Genomic DNA, 17720 nt, shown 5'->3' on the forward strand with positions numbered 1-17720 from the left:
TTCTCTCTCTCTTTCTCTCTCTCTAAGAGCCATTTTCACAAATCATGGCGCCTCCTCCTTCTGCCAAATGTAAATCCCATAAATATACATATATTTAAATAATAAATCAACAAAAAGTTTTAAAACATATAAAGTTTATGTTAAAAAATTTCATCTTAAATTTATGTAGGGTGAATTTTAATTTTCTTCAATATCTAAATATATATATATATATATATATATGTTAGTTGTATAATTGGAAAATAATATTTCTTTTTAATATTGAAGGAAAATGTTAAGATAAATTTTCATGACCAAAATATTTTGATGTATAGTTTATCAAAAATTAAAAGATATACTAGTTGAATGGTCATGATAATATTTCGCTCACGAAATTTTTATGTGAGTTAATACTTAATTAATGCATTTCACACATTTTATGCGTGTATTATTTCTGATGAAAATAGACTCCCCGTAACTCACAAAAATTGTATGATGATGTTGGAGCGCGCGACATCTGTCGTAAATCTCTGATTAACTAACAGCTCTTTTCGTAGAAATTTAATAAACCACCGAATAATTGAAATCTTCACAGACAAAAAAAAAACAATAATAAAAAAAAAACAATGTTGGAGCCCAATATATTAAAATAGCATAGTTGTGGGCTGCGAATACCGAGTGAATCCACATTTTTTTTTTTATGAATGCCAACAACAAATATATTGATAAAAAAAAATTATTTATAAAAAATTTCCTACTGTAATTACAACTCCCTCTCTTATACAAGAGATTACGTAAAAACCCGTTCCAACCTCTATTGGTTAAAGTACTATAATTTTTTCTTAACTCTCCAGTTCTCTATCTTTGATGCCGTATCAGTGATTAGCCGATGCATCACTTTCTGTTTTTCGGAGAACAGTCTCCTAATTCTCTCCCACTACAGAACCCAAGCTCTGAATTGACAATTATTTTTTTTTTCCTAACAAAGATGAATGAACAACGTCAGCAAACAATAAAAAAATGTTGTTTGCAGCTTTAATCTTACTTAATTAGTTCAGACACAGAAATATTTTTTCTGAATAAAGTTGGGAGTCAAATTATTTCAATAGTTTAATATACAAAAGATAATGGTTGCTTTAATATTCTTACTTAATTAGTTTAGACATATATATTTTTTCTCAGCATAGATGAAAAGAAGAAAAAAAATGAAGATCCTTAATTTGCTTCACTGATTTCATATCAGATTTAAATCTTGCTTAGCATCAAAGCTTGCTTAATTCATACAGTCATACTCAACTAAGCTAAAATTACAAAAAAAACATCTCCAATTTATACAATAAATCAGGGGCAGAACTACAAAATTTAAATAGAGGTGACTGAGAAATGAAATGTAAAAATACATAATGTGAGAGGTGGAATTTGAATCCAAAATCTCCCACCCAATAAGCAACTTTTAACAATTAGATTACAAGTAAACATTTACTATTTTATGAGGGGACTAGACTATAAAAAAAACTTAAGAAAATATAAAACTCAATTAAATTTTAATCCACATAATAAAAAAATTAAAATTATGAAGATGGTTTAACCACCTTTGAAGTACACTAAGATCCACTAAAACATCTTGTCTAAATAGTCATACTCAACTAAGCTAAGTGCATACTGGCAGGGACGGATCTATTCAGGTCCAGAGGTAGACAAATGCTTACTCCTTGAATTAAAAAAATTATTTCGGCCCAGTGCAAGCCTACTCTTGAAAAAAGATTGTGCCCAACCCTGATCCAAAAAAAATTAATTGGTAATCCATCCGCCCAGGCCCAATCCTGCTGCCTCCACTTCAGAAAAAATTAATTGCTCCGCTTTGACTTTCGCTAATGTCGTGAGTCTTGTGCCGTCTATTGGATCCTTAGAGCATCTTCAAACCACCAATTTTGAAATTAATTGTTAAATAACAATTATAAAAATTTTAGAAATTAAACAATCCACTCCTACATTAGTACAATCAACCAAACATACCTTGGCTTTCCCAACTCAAAACACGAAAACCAACTAAATGTTATGTGCACACAGGAAAAAAAAAATACAAGCTACACAGTAACTAAGCCACGTTGTTGTATGCTAATTATGAATGTATAAGTAATTATATAAAATGAAAAATCAATTTAATGTATAATTAATTAATTATTTAAACACGAGAATAAACCTCCATGATTCTTATCATATGCAACATATATACATGGACAAATACAAGTTCAATAATAAAAGCGATCAATCATCAATGCGAACAGAAAAATAAACAATATAAATAATAAAACATCCAACATAAATAATAAAGTGAACAAATTAACTAAATACTAAAACAATCAATGTTAAAAAAAATAAAGTTTTGGAAAATTACAACAGAGTGTTGTCGTCCACTTAACCGCACGGCATAGTGGTGACACTGGTAATTAACAATTAAGTAATGTTGAAAACTTTCCCAATTTTATGGTTTTATCTGAAATTGTTCTCAAGCTCAAAACAATAGACTATGAAAATCTGAGGCAACAATAACAAATTAACATTTAACTTTCAAATAAATAGACTATAGATCTATACTGTAGATCTACACTAACTGGGTCGTCAACCTTGATATATGTTTATAATGTACAAATATTAATAATAGTTCAAACAAATAGATATAAAGGACCTTTAGTTTGCACTGTCCCATACTGAGAAAGCACTAGCGGATTTCATCCACTTGTCGGTAATTTCAGGATAGTGGCGGTGGATCACATCTCTTAGGCCTTCTGTTGTATTAACCCATTGCAGCCCCTTCTTGGTGTAGGTTTTCTCATTAAAATAACTCGTGAAAAATCGATCTGATTCTAGCCTCCTGTTGCCATGAAATTTCAGATCAATGTATTCATATCTAAACAGATTACTTATGAGCAGTGATTCTCAATTTAGTACTTATCACATTTATATATTTGTTTCTACGTGAAATTGGCCTTTCACATGGATCTATCTGATACTATCCAGCTGTATGTGATATGTAAAAACTTGGGGATCCAATTTTATACTTGTATTTCATTCTTACATTCTAACATTAAATATTTGTTAAAACTAAATCTGACCTTGATGCCATTAGGATGAAAATGTTAAAGGCGGATTCGCTTATGGCAAAGCCCTCGATCTTTTTCTCTGCCATGAGTCCTACAAGAAGATCCAACTTCTCTACATCATCTCCATAAACTTCTCTTAAGGCTTTTATTGCTTCCTTGTCACTTGTCAAATCCTCCCATTTTTCTATTGGAATTAGTAGTAGTTTCCTCCTAAACATATTGTACCTCGATACACTTCTCTCCCTATCACGATATACTTTCATACAAAAACAAAAGATGGTATTAGAGATGAAAATGATAAATGTTTTTAGGAATGTCAATGAAATGAGCTCCAAAGCTACTACACACAGCAAACCATTTTATTTGACATAACATCTGCAATTTTTATTATTACACTGCTGTTTATAATAATACAGTGACATATATACCCCATCTTTTTTAAATAAAGTGTGTACATGTTAATTTCGTAGAGTATGCTACAATAATAGTAAGAAAATAGTATTACGACTTCACATATGTCTCAGTAAGAACATCTATTATCTGGTTATTGTATGTAATCAGATGCATTGAATAGTACCAGAATGACCCATTTCTTTGTTGTCTACTTTAGGATTGCTTAGAGTATGCTATATAAAAACATAATATATAATAGCCATAGGAGTATAGGACACAATATCTTGTTTTTCTCAATTTAATAGGAGGAGCTAGCTAGTATTTGATTCCAGTAAACACTAAATGAATTGATTATCAAATGCTACCAGAATAAAATATTTTTTACATTAAAAGTTTTTTATTTGTTGAGGAGGCAATTATTGTACCGATTTACTTGGTACAGTATCAGGATCCTCTATTGGTACCATCCACATTAGGTTTAAGCATTGTACCTTCTAGGGCCGCAAGGTTGATTGGATCAGCTCTACTGGTACCATCCACATTTTGTGGTATGACGTTTCTAAGGAAACTTGGGTAGTTCCAAAGTTCGAGTGCTCCACATGCTTGATGTCCCATTGATACTGTCTGTTTTTCAAATCCAATTTCTGATAACAGTTGCTCCCCTTTGAGACCCAACAAATCTCCAATATTGATGCTATTTGTGACAGAAAGATAATTGTATTATTACAAGTCTGTGCATCTGGTACCAACTATTAAACTATAGTCATCTTGGCATTAACAATCTTCTAGGAGGCTCTCTTTGAATAGGTTTGTCTTGGATATGAGTTTCTTTATTCTTTTTTTTCTTTTTTAACATTTTGAACTAGAAGGCCAAATGGAAATCTAATCAATTTTATAGTTATATCATTTTAGGTCAATATAAAGAAAAAAATAAAAGATTTTAGAGAGTACGTACTCTTTCAGGTATGGCGGAGATATTGTTTGGTCAGATTCAGCGGTCGGATCTCTGAGTTCGAGAGTGCTCAGTAGTAAGGAGTGCATTCTATAAACACTGGTGAAATCTTCAGTTAGAGAATAAGGAACGCCATGGTTGTTTGGTGTCTTCAATCCCACAAGGCCACCCAACACAGGTCCGCCTATGTGGCCGAATGTATCTTTTATTCTCTTACCCAACAATCCGTACCTTCACAATGGAAAGGAGGAATATAGTTTACTGTTGATCATTGTTATCATTGATAAATAAACTTATAACTCAGTAAATATAAAACAAATAAACTTATATATGCTCTGATTTAGTTTAAAATACATGCCTTGTTATCAGAGTTTAAATATAGTTTAAAATTTAAACTTAAACTTTCCAGCATCAGTTGGTAGTCTGTGAATCTAAATCTTTTTTTTTTCAAATACAAGATTGAAATGAGATAAATATATTTATATATGCTCACCAATTTGTGTGCATTGCTGCATTCAAGATTTTTGTTTTGAGAAGCTCGACTGTCCAATCAATTGTGTGAACTTTTGCAATGACAGCAGAAGTAACTAATCTTGCATGACGGTATAGCTCTTCATCTGTTAGCTTTGGATATTCTTTCTACAAGTAAAAAAAAATATAAATATCGTCATTCTTTATCAGTTTATTACTATATATAACATAAAAATCCAACTCTTTGTTCCACCCGTATCTCCAACTGAGAAAAATCATCAACATTTTTCATCTTATTTTTTCTAACATATGGATTCCAGATTTTCAGTACATGTAATAGAGTGCAGTGGCTTTTATGTAATGGAAATATATATAAGACTATTTCTTTTGTTACCTTTAATGCATCACAAACTGCATTATGTTCTTGAGTAAAGAGTGCTTGTAAAATGGAGACCCCGGCCCAAGTGTTCCGGACGTCTCCAGAAACCGGCACGCCATTGTCGCCATGCAGAAGGAGGCCATCATCTCCAATCTTTAGTTTGCCATCAACAAAAGTCCTGACCGTTTCTACTTTTTGCTCGTTAGCTCCATATATTGCACTCCCATCCCTTATTTCATTTAATTTACACAATTCCAGAAAATCAGAACTTCTGTAGTCGTGCATTAAATGACATTTATTGCATGTAACCAAAGGACGAGTTCTCATGTTTCAGTACTATTTAATTTGTTTTTTTTATATATATATATATATATATATATATATATATATATACTAGGATTGTCCTCCGCATTTTACAGTGAATAAGATTTATTTTAATGTAAAGATAGTATATGCTAGCTAGACAGTAAGAAAATAATATAACAATTAAAATATGATTCAGAGTAATAAAATTAAAGTAAACTCTTTTTTCTTATACATTAAATTACAAAAATATATTGATTTATTTTAGTTGCCTCAGTATTTCATAGTCTATTGTTTTGAGCTTAAGAACAATTTCAGATAAAACCCTATAAAATTGGGAAATTTTCAACATTACTCACCACCATGCCGTTCGGTTATTGTAGTAACCGGTCTTTATTCCATCAGCATTTGTAGGTATCTCTTTTGTGGCAAAGAACTTGAATGACTTGAGTGGGCATTCACTTGCTACTTCTTCTGGAGCAATTATTTCAATCTATTTTTATGAAAAAGGAAAAAATAAATAAGAGAAGCACCTGTTTAAAGATTGATGACAATATATGTTTTCAAATTTTCAGCAAAAAAATTAATGACATAGATATCAATTTATGACTTCATTACACTGTTATAACTAGTTGATAACAAACTCTATACTTGAAGAATGTGAATATTTTCAGAACTGACCTGGATTTATTAATAAAGTAGCAACTAGCAAGTCAACAACAAATGAAAAATTATTATCTGTACCTAGAAAAGGTTAATATTCTTTCAAAGAGTACTTTTATCTATGTCAAAAAAAAAAAAATTATTTCTTTTTCATAGTAGGTGTAAATATTTTTGTAACAGATTGTGTGTAAGTTGAAATTGCATGAAAAATCATATTATATTACATCTATTCAGCTACAAATTGTTTATAAGAGGTCATCTGTACTAGGTGTAACCAAGAACGAAATAGAATAGTATAGATACCAGTAGTGCCACTGCTGCTTGATATATATACTGAATATTTGAGATCATGTACTGATCATTTGTATGGTTAAGAGCTTGAAATCACGTACCTGTTTTGTATCCTCGAGGTGATCGATCCAGTCATGCACCATGAACTGTATCCATGCAGCTGCTAGTATATTAAACTGTTTTCCTGTGTCCTTGTATTCTCTTCTAGCCAACAGCTTTGTCGCCACCACCACTGGATCTGGGCTCATCAACTTCACCAAACAGAAAAAAAAAGAAAAAAAAAAGAAAAAAGGAAGAGAACAATTGTACATGAGTCATGATCTGACAATTGTGCAGATGGTCAGTGATTTGCTGCTTTAATTGACTATTATTTCAAGTTGATCTGGTTTCTATCAGTGAACATTAGTACCGTTAGAATGTTTAACAGATCATGTGTCAATTTATTTCAGATTAGTACCTCATTCTTTTCATCAACCGGATTCGTATTTCTCCCAAAAAAGGTGTCTTGGCTACCAGCCTCAGCATTATCTGGGTCGTTGTACTTTCCATCTCCGGTGCGGTACGGGAAATTTTCGGGGTTAAACTGTGTACCGTGAGAACTGCCAACACCTAACAGATTGTATTTTTCAAGTAAGGTTCGGCGGGTGCGCAAGTAAAGTAAACCGATTAACACCGGCATCTTGTGCCACAGGTTTCCCTTATCTAATGCATGAACCAGCTGCATGGAATTAAGAGGAATATATAACAATTAAAATAAGTATATATAAAAAAATATTTCAAACTATCAGAAAAAACTTATAATTAATTTTCAATGAATAACCTAATTTAGCATAGTAAACCAGTACATGATCAGGGCTACGTATGTTAGCCTGTCAAAGGTCATGCATGCGTACATAATTAGAAACCACACAATATGGAAACAATATACTCATGAAGCTCATTCGACAATAAAATGTTCAAAATTGAAACTAAAAATATGTGTTCCTTTATATTAATTAGAAGAAATTTCATATTTTATCCTTCTTTTAATTTTTTTGAAACAGTTGCCCTCCTCTTCAAACTACAAATGTGTATAACTAAAAGAAATTTTATATTTTTTCCTTCTTTTAATTAATTTTTTTTAAACAGTTGCCCTCCTCTTCAAAATTTTGAATGTCAGTTATCAGATTGGTCCTAATTTCTTTTCATTTTTTAAATACCATTTAAGAAATTTTTTGATTGATTGATAATTGACTGATCATGTCTTCATTTCTTTCTATTTTTATATCATTTAAGGAATGCTATTTGTCTTTTACTTATCATTTAAGTAAATATGATTATATTCTATGTAAAATCTGTCATTGCAAATTAATATATATAATACACCACATATGTTGTCATTACTATTTATTTAATTAATTATTTAAATAAGTTGACTCTTATCAGCCTAAAACACGGTTATAATTAATATTGGTAGGTTGTAACATGTTTTGAAGCATTCAAAAGAGAGGGGTGCACGACTGTAACATCCGATAATTTCAATAAATTTATTTAAATTTATTTTGAACTTATATGTATAATATTAGAAAGAGTAAAATGTAAACTTTTTTTAAAAAAAGAAAAAGAAAAAGAAAAAGAAAAAGAGAGAACTAACGTGGCATTTTTTTTACCAAGTGGGCCCATGCATGAATAACCCCCATTTTAACGCCACCTCCATTTACTAAATTGTTTATATTGATTTAATTTCTCCTCTTGTTAACATAAAATCAAAAGAAAATCGTAAAAAGAAAACAGAGAAAAAGAAAGAAAGAGAAATCGATATATTTTGATAAAAAAAAAAATTATTCGAGTGTCTGTTCGACTGGAATTCTGACTACGTTGCGTTGATTCTAAATAGTCATTGCAGTTTGATTTGGATTATCTAGATTGATCAATATCAGGTAACCGAACTTCTCTATAATCTGTGTTTTCGATTTATTTGGTTGATTTGATGATTGAATTGGGTGTTGCATTATGAGGTATATTTAACGGGATAGCGGGTCTGAAGTTCGAATATAATTTGTGAAATGATATGATTGTGTGAGGGGGTCTCTCTTGTCGCGATTCCTGATCCGGTGGTGGAGTCGTGACAACGACCTATTTTTTCTTTTTACAAAAATACTAGCGCCTATCTAAATTTATGCATTTTGTCTTAACTTTTTATAACTAAAATATAAGCTTGATATTCAAATGAGTATTTTTGATAGTTACTATTATATTAGCTGAAAAAAAAAAACATGATGCCCCAAGAATGCATACTAAAAATATAGTTTAACGTGAGGTCTTGAGTGAAGAATAAGGTATGAACAATATTAATTTAACATTTTATATATTTTTAATTGTAGCAATTGAATATTTTCTTTCTCTTTGATCGATATAAGGTGTATAATACAGCTACTACTATGATATCTTTAATTTGCATTAAATCAACGTTATTTTTCATTGGAATTTATTATACTAATTGACTTTTTATTTATAATTTGGATTTGGAATCAATCTATTTTAATATCATTCATGGATATTGTTAAATAATTATTCTTCTTATAAATTTTTTTTTAATGAAAATATGTGATTTTGTATGAGATTTTTTTTATTGTTTTATAATATGTCCCTGTTGCGACACATGCATGGGCACAATACTAGTTATTAGAAAATAGTTTATGTTCTTATTGACTTAGTAGTTAATATATATTTTTTTTTGCATAAATGGATATATGAGTATATTCTTAATTTTATTTTATTTTGGTTAAAAATGAATGCGAAAATATATACCTAATGGCTATAGTAAAAGATGATGAGATATAATTAGTTTTCCTTTTTTTCTTTTCCAAATGATAATTTTTATTTCTCTTTTCTTTTAGAAAACTGTGAAGATTATTTTGCCTTGTAAACTTTTAGATAATTTTCTTGTGGTCACATCTCATATTTTACTAATATGGTCCTTTTGAACAAAAATGTCAAACTAATGCTTCAATTTTCGATTTTTTTTTTAATTTCAGATATGGAAATATTACATGAAACCTCTAGAAAGATAATAAACGAAATTTGGTCTTCCTAGATCTAAAATTTCATTTAATATTTTTGTACAAGTTTAATTTGAAACTTTATATATATATTAAAATGTTTTTAATTTTTTCATCGTTATTAAGTTTGCAATTTGTATAGCAATTATATCAATACATATAGATACACAAATATTGCATATATAAGAACTATCTAATAGAACAAAATATATTGTATATATAAATCAAAACTAAGTAGGTAGAACAATAATAAACACAATATTGCTTCCTTTTATATTTCTCTATCCTTAATTAGAAATAATATTGTGCAAAAGATTTGAGGTAGCATGATGGAAAGGAATGGATGAAAAAATAAGGCATACAAAAGATTTGTTATTAAAAATGCAAACGAAACAATTTAAACTATTAATTTTTAACAAAGAAAATAGGTTCTAGCCCTTTTTCATTAATCATTTTGCAGTTACAAGGGAGTTGTAGCCAAAATTAAAAAAACACATACACACACACAATTATGCTCAAAACATTTGAGTATAAATAAAATTAAAAAGAAAATTAGAATAAAAGGAAAATACTAAGATAGAAATACAAAAGAAAACTACAAACTCAGAAGGCAAAAAAATTTAAACTTTTAAGCTTTTAATTCTCTTAACTTCTTGTAATTGAGCCGTATCTCCACTGTAATTGCTACAAGGGCCAATTAAGTCATATATATGTAATCACAAATTTTTTTTTATTAATGTCTTATGTCTATGCTAAAAATATATAAATAAATTTGTTGTTAATATGTAGTTTTGGAATTTGTTACAAGGGCTAAGGCATTTGTTATTTTTGTAGTTTTGAAAAAAAAAAACTATATTGTCTGTGCTAAAATTATATAAATAAATTTGTAGTTAATATGTGACCTATCCCAAAATTTCTATGCATGCATCCCCTCTATCTCTCATTATTATCCCATAACAAGATCAGGCGCCATATCATCACAAACACTACCATATAAATGTTGCTTTGCTCCATTTACATTTGCTAAAGAAATATGTAAAGCAATATGTAAAGGTTATTAGATAAAATAAGAAGTTGATTAATATCAACAAATTAATTAAAGAACGTACAATGAAGCCAAGCTTGTCACCAAAAGACATCCTTCTGAAAAGATCATAGAAGTCTGGATGTATAAAGGGCTTGACAAGATACAAACCCATGGCTGCAAAATAGAAATATTGTTTGTATGATATAAAGTTATAAAAATAGACGATAGGGGCAAATAATTATTGTACTCTTTGGAAATAATCGTAAAGAGGTGGGTGCTGTTATATTTATAAGGGAAGAAATCAGGATATATTAATTGTATCCCATCCCCTGTTATTTTAACTTTTTCCTTGATTGCGAAACTTCACATTTTTCTTGCTCTTTTTTTTTTTTTTTTTTTTGAGAACTAGTTTTTGGTCTAGTGTGAGAGGTCATGGGTTCGAAATCCGGATGAGAGAAATCATTTGTTATAATAATAAGGGTATTAAATAGTTGGGTGACTTGAACTCCAGTATTTACTCAAAAAAAAAAAAAAAAAAATTCTTGCTTTTACTGGTTAGAAATGAGTTGGCTGCTTTTCTTTTCCGTGATGAAGAAAGTTCCACGATTGGTTGCTTTTTTTTTTTTTTCCTTAGGATTAATTGCATGATTAATGTAGATCGAGTTGCACGTGTTAGGAATATATCTCACATGCAATTTCTAAAATAAGTAGTGTTAAAAAGTCCCACTGTTTTTATACCTCACATATTTATTTCTATTTAAGTCTAAACAATCGATTTGATCCACTCAATATGATCTTCAAATTTGTAAGTTTAAACAATTGCTCTAATCCACTCAATTTTGTAAGTTTATGTAAATGAAAGACATAGAAAGTGATGTCCCCTTACTACTTTTCTTAATTGAATAATATCACAATATAATTTCCATCTCAATCGTTTTCGGAACCAGAGAAAAGTGCTGAAATCACACAGCTGTGGAGCATACTCAACTCTTAGTTCAAGTTCCGTCGACATCATTTTTAATTTACTTTAGTAATTAAAAAAAAATCGGTTTTAACACGCGATTACAACCTTACCAAAAAATCTAGTAACAAAGAAATCAGAATTTAATATCAATACTCCAAGATTTTTGGGTGATATAATGTACAATGCAAATAAAATCTCTCTCCTCTCTACATTTGCTTCTAATCACCAATCAATTGTGTAATATTTCTGGATTTGGATTTATTATAACCTTTATGTCTTTGGCTTGATACCTCTCTTTTTGTTTTCTCCCTTTTTCCTCATGGGATCTAAACCTAGCGTTTCACCTAAACTGGTAGATCTCCCGAAATTTTTATTAATAGGAAATTAATTAAATAAATATCCATAATAGAGAACGAATCTGAGTTTTTTCGAGATATAAAGAAAACATGATAGTTTATAACATCCTCTGGACTTTATAAACTATCACGGCCAAAATTAGCGATACTAATTACCGCACTTATTAATTAACTAAAAAAATGCGGTGATTAGTATCGCTAATATGGCTACATTTTTCCTGCATCTCAAAAAAACTCAAATTTGTTCTTCATTTTAGATATTTATTTAATTAATTTCCTATTAATAAAAATTTCGGCTTGATCTCCTCTTGGCTTCTTTGGGCTCTATTCAGAAAAATAAAATAGGAAAAATATGGAGAGATTTAGTTTAAAAGGGCTTTGCATGACCATGCATCTCTGTTTTGACGGAGGTTCGGCCTAAAATAATTTAAGGTTGTATGATTAAAAACGGTCAAATATAAAAATGAAATTGACAAACAAGTTAAATAAAAGTTCAACTAAAATGTACAAATAATAAAGTTAGTTAACGACGCAAGTGAAAGATAGAAAGATGATTATATGTATATGATATATTCATGAGTAGAACTAGGGTGTTCTAAGTTTACTAACTTTTGTGAATTCAATTTTAAAATCTATCGAATTAGCTTCAAAGGACAAATTCAAACTGTTAAAATCTTTCTACCTTGTGAGTTATTCGTCTACATATAAACATTTTAAAATTTTAAATTAATTTTGTATAGAATCAAGTGGTCAAAAGAGAATGTGTATCATCTGCATTAACTCAAAAGGGAATCTTTTGAGTTAATGCAGAGGATACGAATTCTTCAAAAGACATCAAAAAAATAAATGCATTAAAATTAATTTATAAACCTTCTAATTTTGACACTTGACTTTATATTAAATTAATTTGAAATTTTAAAATTTTCACATGTAGATGCATACTCATAAGATAGAAAGATTTCAACGATTTGAATTAATTCTTTGAAGCCGATTCGATAGATTTTAGAGTTGAGTTTACAAAGAATTTTGGTAAACTTAGAAATACCCTAGTTCTACTCGATATTCATATACTTTTGGATTTAGATTGGACACTTAATATTATTATTTTTAAAGAAAGATGAAGATCAAGCATTCAAATACTAAACCATTGTTATTACCACAAATGATTTCTCCAATTCGGATTTCGAACCCATAACTTTTCACATGGAGACCATGTGCTTTTGTCAATAGACAAAGACTAATTCTTAGATTGAACATTTATTATGTGCCAAAAACATATTAAAATCATCTAACGCAATTAAAACATTAAAATTATTTAAAATATTATACCAAAATATTATAGTTTAAATTAATAAATAAAATATTAAGACATTAAAACACCCAATACAGTTAACATAATGAATAATTAAAATATTAAAACACCTATAACGCACCAGATATACATAACCTATTAAATAATTAAGTATTATTGAAATGCAGAGCTAACAAAACCGAACAGATAAATTTAACTAATTTAAACTTAGCATTAATTAAACTTGATTTATTTATAATTATTCCACAACCCAACCTAATAAATAAACAAACTTAATATATCAAATTTAACCAAACCGTAAAACGTGCTATACCAACACTTGTCGGGTGTTTTGGACTTGCGTTGTGCTTTGCAAACAAAGCAAACAATATTTTTGCTACATATATACATGTTGCACTACTGCTTAATTAAGGAGAAATTTTTTCAGTACTTGGTGATGCTTTAAATTTGTGTTTGTATATAATTTTTTTGTATAGTTTAAAGTAAAATACAACAAGTATTGTAAAATTCGTTGGGAAATGTTGGGATTTTGAACTAATAGGGATAAAATTAGCAAAAGGTCGTTCGGATAAAATATGTGTGACATGGAATTTGATGGGAATCTGATGGAATATATATTTCTTGCAATTTGTCATCTCATCTCATCTCAGTGCTTTGATGGGAAGAAAAATATTGAGTGTGATTGAATTTTATTTTATTTTATTTTTCCAAAGAGGACTAGATGCTCGATCTTTGCGGTTTTTTTGTACCCGAAGTTTGCTGCACTAACAAAAAAAAAGGTTTTATTTGCAAAGATTACGAAATTAAATATAAATGCTGCTATTTGTTTTGAAAGAAGACAAAATCTCACCATGAGACTTTAATATTCGTGCCAATGCAGATCCGACGGTCTAGATCTAAAATCAAATTTTGAGTTACTTTAGGTGAAATCAATCCATTGACGGGGCTTTCTAATCGAATTTGATTTATTCCAATCGGACCCCATAACAGCACAAACCCATAACCCATTTGCTCTTTCCCCTTTAGCGCTCTCGCCGCGTCGCCCCCTCTCCTCTCGCGCGCAAACCCTCCGCCGGCTCTCTCCTCACCGGTGTTTCTCTCATAGCGCGCCCGTGCCATCTGACAGATCCTCTCTCTCGCGCCATCTCTCCATCGCGCCCTGTCTCAGCTTCTCCGAATTACAAGCATGTCGAGGTCGATACTATGGCGCATGGCGCCATTCATTACTGGAAGAATACAGAGGAATCAACGGCTCCTGAGCTCCGTCGTGGCGCAAACCTCATCGTTGCCTGAGTCTACAGAGCCTGTTCACATGACCGATAACTGCATCCGTGTATGTACGCCTCTCTCTCTCTCTCTCTCTTCCTCTCTCATTTATCATTGACTGATCAATTGATTCTCTTAATTGAATCAACTGTAGCGAACTGCAACAAGTAGTTATTCTCAGTTTGTTGATCTTCCTAGACGAATTGTTCATTTAGTAGCGGTAAATTTCCAAAGTTGATATCTTGTTACCAGAATTTGTCGATTTAGAATTGACAAAACTTATAGTGACATATCTGGTGATTAGGTAGTCCGAATTGATCCAGACCCGAACTGACTTGAAATCCGAGCTGACCCATACCTGGTTATACCTAAAATCGCAATCTAGCTCGCCCGACACAACACCTTTATACTGTCAGTTTGACTTATGATATGTATTGATATGTAAAATAATCAACAGCTACAAAATTAATTGTATCATCAGGGTAATAATAGGAAACAATCCGAGTCTTAAACCTGATTGACCCCATACCCGAAACACGAATGACACAATACCGGGGCAGCATGAACCCATAATAACCCAATAACCAAGATAACCAAACCCAAATGACCGGAACCTTAAACAATTCAATTCAGCCAAGTCACCTGAGACTAGATAACGACCAAATCCATAATAACCCAAACTTGGTTCTATTTGCCTGATTGCCCCTCTAAATTCCCTTTATGGTGGACACTGAACAATATGGTATTATTGGGGTGATTTTTGTGCTTCATGATAAAAACTGACTTGAGTATTGAATGTGAACAGTCTCTGTAGGTTGAGCATTTTTTTAAAGAAAAAAAAGAATAGCAGAAAAATTTAAATAAGTTTATTTATTGGATAATAGAAAAAATTCTTTTCCAATATCTCTTCCTTCTCTTCGGGACGAGCATCAATTTCAATGACTCGATAGATGGCTCACTGGGATCGATATAGATAAAAAAGAAAGCCTTCCTAGAAACGTATATGAAATTTTCACCTCATACGGCTCAAGAAAAATGATTCAAATTGATGTGTAGAATGGAAAATGGGCTCAAAATTTCACCAAATAAAGTTCCTTTTCGTTTTCGTTATAGAAAAAAAAATACTCTGGAAACTGAAAAAATAAAAAGTTTGTTTTTTTTTGTGTGAAATTTGCAGAGATTGAAGGAGTTGAGTGCAAAACAGGCATCGTCAGAAGGAAAGATGCTTAGGCTAAGTGTCGAAGCGGGGGGTTGTTCTGGATTTCAATATTCTTTTGCTCTTGACAACAACAAAAATACAGATGACAAGTATGGACAATTTTTCAAATTTTTATTTCATTGCATATACTAGTTAAACTATATTTATTGTTCATTATTTCCATAACTTACAATCCATATTCATGCTTTTCAGAAACTTTTAAAAACTAACATATGTCGAATGTCAATGGTAAAATCGGTATGATGCGTCTATCAGAAAATTACCAATTCACTGTGTCTGTGGATTCATTTTGGGTTTAGACATATTTCTAAGTACTTTTATTATTGTTAGCTGCTATACTGGTACAGTACTAAATTATTTTCCTGTAATAATTGTTTTGCAGGGTATTTGAGAAAGATGGAGTGAAGTTGGTGATAGATAGTGTATCCTATGACTTTGTGAAAGGCGCAACTGTCGACTATGCAGAGGAGCTTATTCGTTCTGCATTTCTGGTTTCCAATTCTACCCCTGCTCATTTATTTCTGTGTTAATTTTATGTTGTCTTTCAAAACATCAAACTATCAGAACAACAAAAGGTTTAAAAAAATGGTTCTCATGCTATGATTTCTTGAAGAAAAATTCAATCATATGCTTGTAGTAAAAAAATATTTGAAAATTATGCCTCGTCCTAATTTTTTGCCCCAGTTTGTGCCATTTCCTACATAGTTTGTGTGTCTCTTTGCATAAGAAATACTTTGGATTCATTTGATGAAATTTTAGATAAGTGTCGGGTGTTTACGTTCTATTTTTGAGGTTTTATGGGGACAAATGATATTTTGCTTGTTTGATTTACCAAAATGTGCTATTTCTAAAGTTAACATACCTTTGATTAGGTTGTAGTTGTGTTAAAACTCATTTATATTACATTTATATATTAATTTGAACACATTATTAAATTAAACTTTTGGCGGAACTATTTCAACAGGTGGTAGAGAATCCTAGTGCAGTTGGAGGTTGTAGTTGCAAAAGCTCATTCATGGTCAAGTAGTATATACTTGGACATTCGTTTGTATTGTCCTAGTAATTATTTTGACCTTATTTTTGTTATGACATGTATATTTTTGGATACTGTGTTGAAATATTGGCCTGAGAATATAATAATATGCCGGGTATTGTTTTGTAGTATGTATTTTTAGGTGAGGATAATTTTAATTTTCATTATGAGATGCTGAATAAGAACTTTATGTGTACTGCAAGAATTTATTATTTGAACAACTTTTCTTACTGTAGAAGTTATTGATGCAAGGAGTGCTTCAAGTATAAATGCTGGTACCGGTGCAAATCTCAGTTACTGGTATCACTAATCCCTGTGCTCTATCAAACTCTTAACTACTAGTTGAAGAAAAATATAAAATATTTTACCAATAATTCTTGTAGTTCTCAATTTTAAAATGATCTACTTCTTTCATGAAGAACTAGCATGAAGTTATTTAATTTTGACATGTATACATTTATCTGTGCTTGCATTGCTTCTTCAGAAACTGTCATTTTGACAATTGTTATCGCCAGATCGTGTACGTTTGATAACATAGGTTTATTTGATAGATATTGACTTAATTTCACACATAATTTATTGTAACTAAACTATGACTTTTCCATCCTCGTAACTCGGTCGGTGGAAATTGAGATAACAAAACTTTAGCTCCAGTAAGTGCATTTCTCTACTTTAGGACAGTGCCAGAATCGTATAATATTTGTTTTTCTGGTGTTAGGGTTTACAGCAGTAACACCAATTCTGTTTACATTATTAACATTATTTCGGTACAATACGTTGCTTTGAGGGATTTATGGCTTCTTTCTGAGCTTCTCACATGCTGAAGAGCTAATAGAATAATATACTCGCTACAATCAATTTCACTCTTGTAATTTGTTGCGTGATTAATTAATTCTCTAGACATGATATGAAAGTTAACAAAATATTCAACTATTATATTACCTGTACATATAAAGAAAAAAAATAT

General features: G+C 30.6%; 2 protein-coding genes across 2 annotated transcripts; one reads left to right on the forward strand and one right to left on the reverse strand.

The window, feature by feature from the left end:
- Positions 1-2564: 2564 nt before the first annotated feature.
- Positions 2565-10865, reverse strand: LOC144554250 (alpha-dioxygenase PIOX-like). The gene is made up of 10 exons (XM_078302569.1): positions 10686-10865; positions 6993-7253; positions 6637-6786; positions 5941-6074; positions 5294-5507; positions 4922-5067; positions 4432-4659; positions 3968-4170; positions 3096-3339; positions 2565-2854 (listed from the first exon to the last, which is right to left on the reverse strand). The coding sequence occupies exons 1-10, from the start codon at positions 10773-10775 to the stop codon at positions 2671-2673; spliced, it is 1854 nt and encodes a 617-aa protein (XP_078158695.1). The 5' UTR covers positions 10776-10865; the 3' UTR covers positions 2565-2670.
- A 3359-nt stretch (positions 10866-14224) lies between these two features.
- LOC144554764 (Iron-sulfur cluster biosynthesis family protein) lies at positions 14225-16938 on the forward strand. Its single transcript, XM_078303093.1, has 4 exons — positions 14225-14568; positions 15679-15809; positions 16103-16211; positions 16685-16938. Exons 1-4 carry the CDS (start codon positions 14422-14424, stop codon positions 16745-16747), a joined length of 450 nt encoding a protein of 149 aa, XP_078159219.1. The 5' UTR covers positions 14225-14421; the 3' UTR covers positions 16748-16938.
- Positions 16939-17720: the final 782 nt, after the last annotated feature.

Source organism: Carex rostrata, chromosome 5, assembly GCF_964058835.1.
Source record: "Carex rostrata chromosome 5, lpCarRost1.2, whole genome shotgun sequence".
In the NCBI taxonomy this organism is placed as follows: Eukaryota; Viridiplantae; Streptophyta; class Magnoliopsida; order Poales; family Cyperaceae; genus Carex; species Carex rostrata.

Coding starts and splice junctions, on each gene's coding strand:
- LOC144554250 (XM_078302569.1), bottom strand. CDS start 10,775: ATGGGTTTGTATCTTGTCAAGCCCTTTATACATCCAGACTTCTATGAT. Junction 4,660..4,921: donor GCAGCAATGCACACAAATTG/GTGAGCATATAT, acceptor TCCATTGTGAAG/GTACGGATTGTTGGGTAAGA. Junction 3,340..3,967: donor CAACCTTGCGGCCCTAGAAG/GTACAATGCTTA, acceptor TTTGTATGAAAG/TATATCGTGATAGGGAGAGA.
- LOC144554764 (XM_078303093.1), top strand. CDS start 14,422: ATGTCGAGGTCGATACTATGGCGCATGGCGCCATTCATTACTGGAAGA. Junction 15,810..16,102: donor AACAAAAATACAGATGACAA/GTATGGACAATT, acceptor ATTGTTTTGCAG/GGTATTTGAGAAAGATGGAG. Junction 16,212..16,684: donor TTATTCGTTCTGCATTTCTG/GTTTCCAATTCT, acceptor CTATTTCAACAG/GTGGTAGAGAATCCTAGTGC.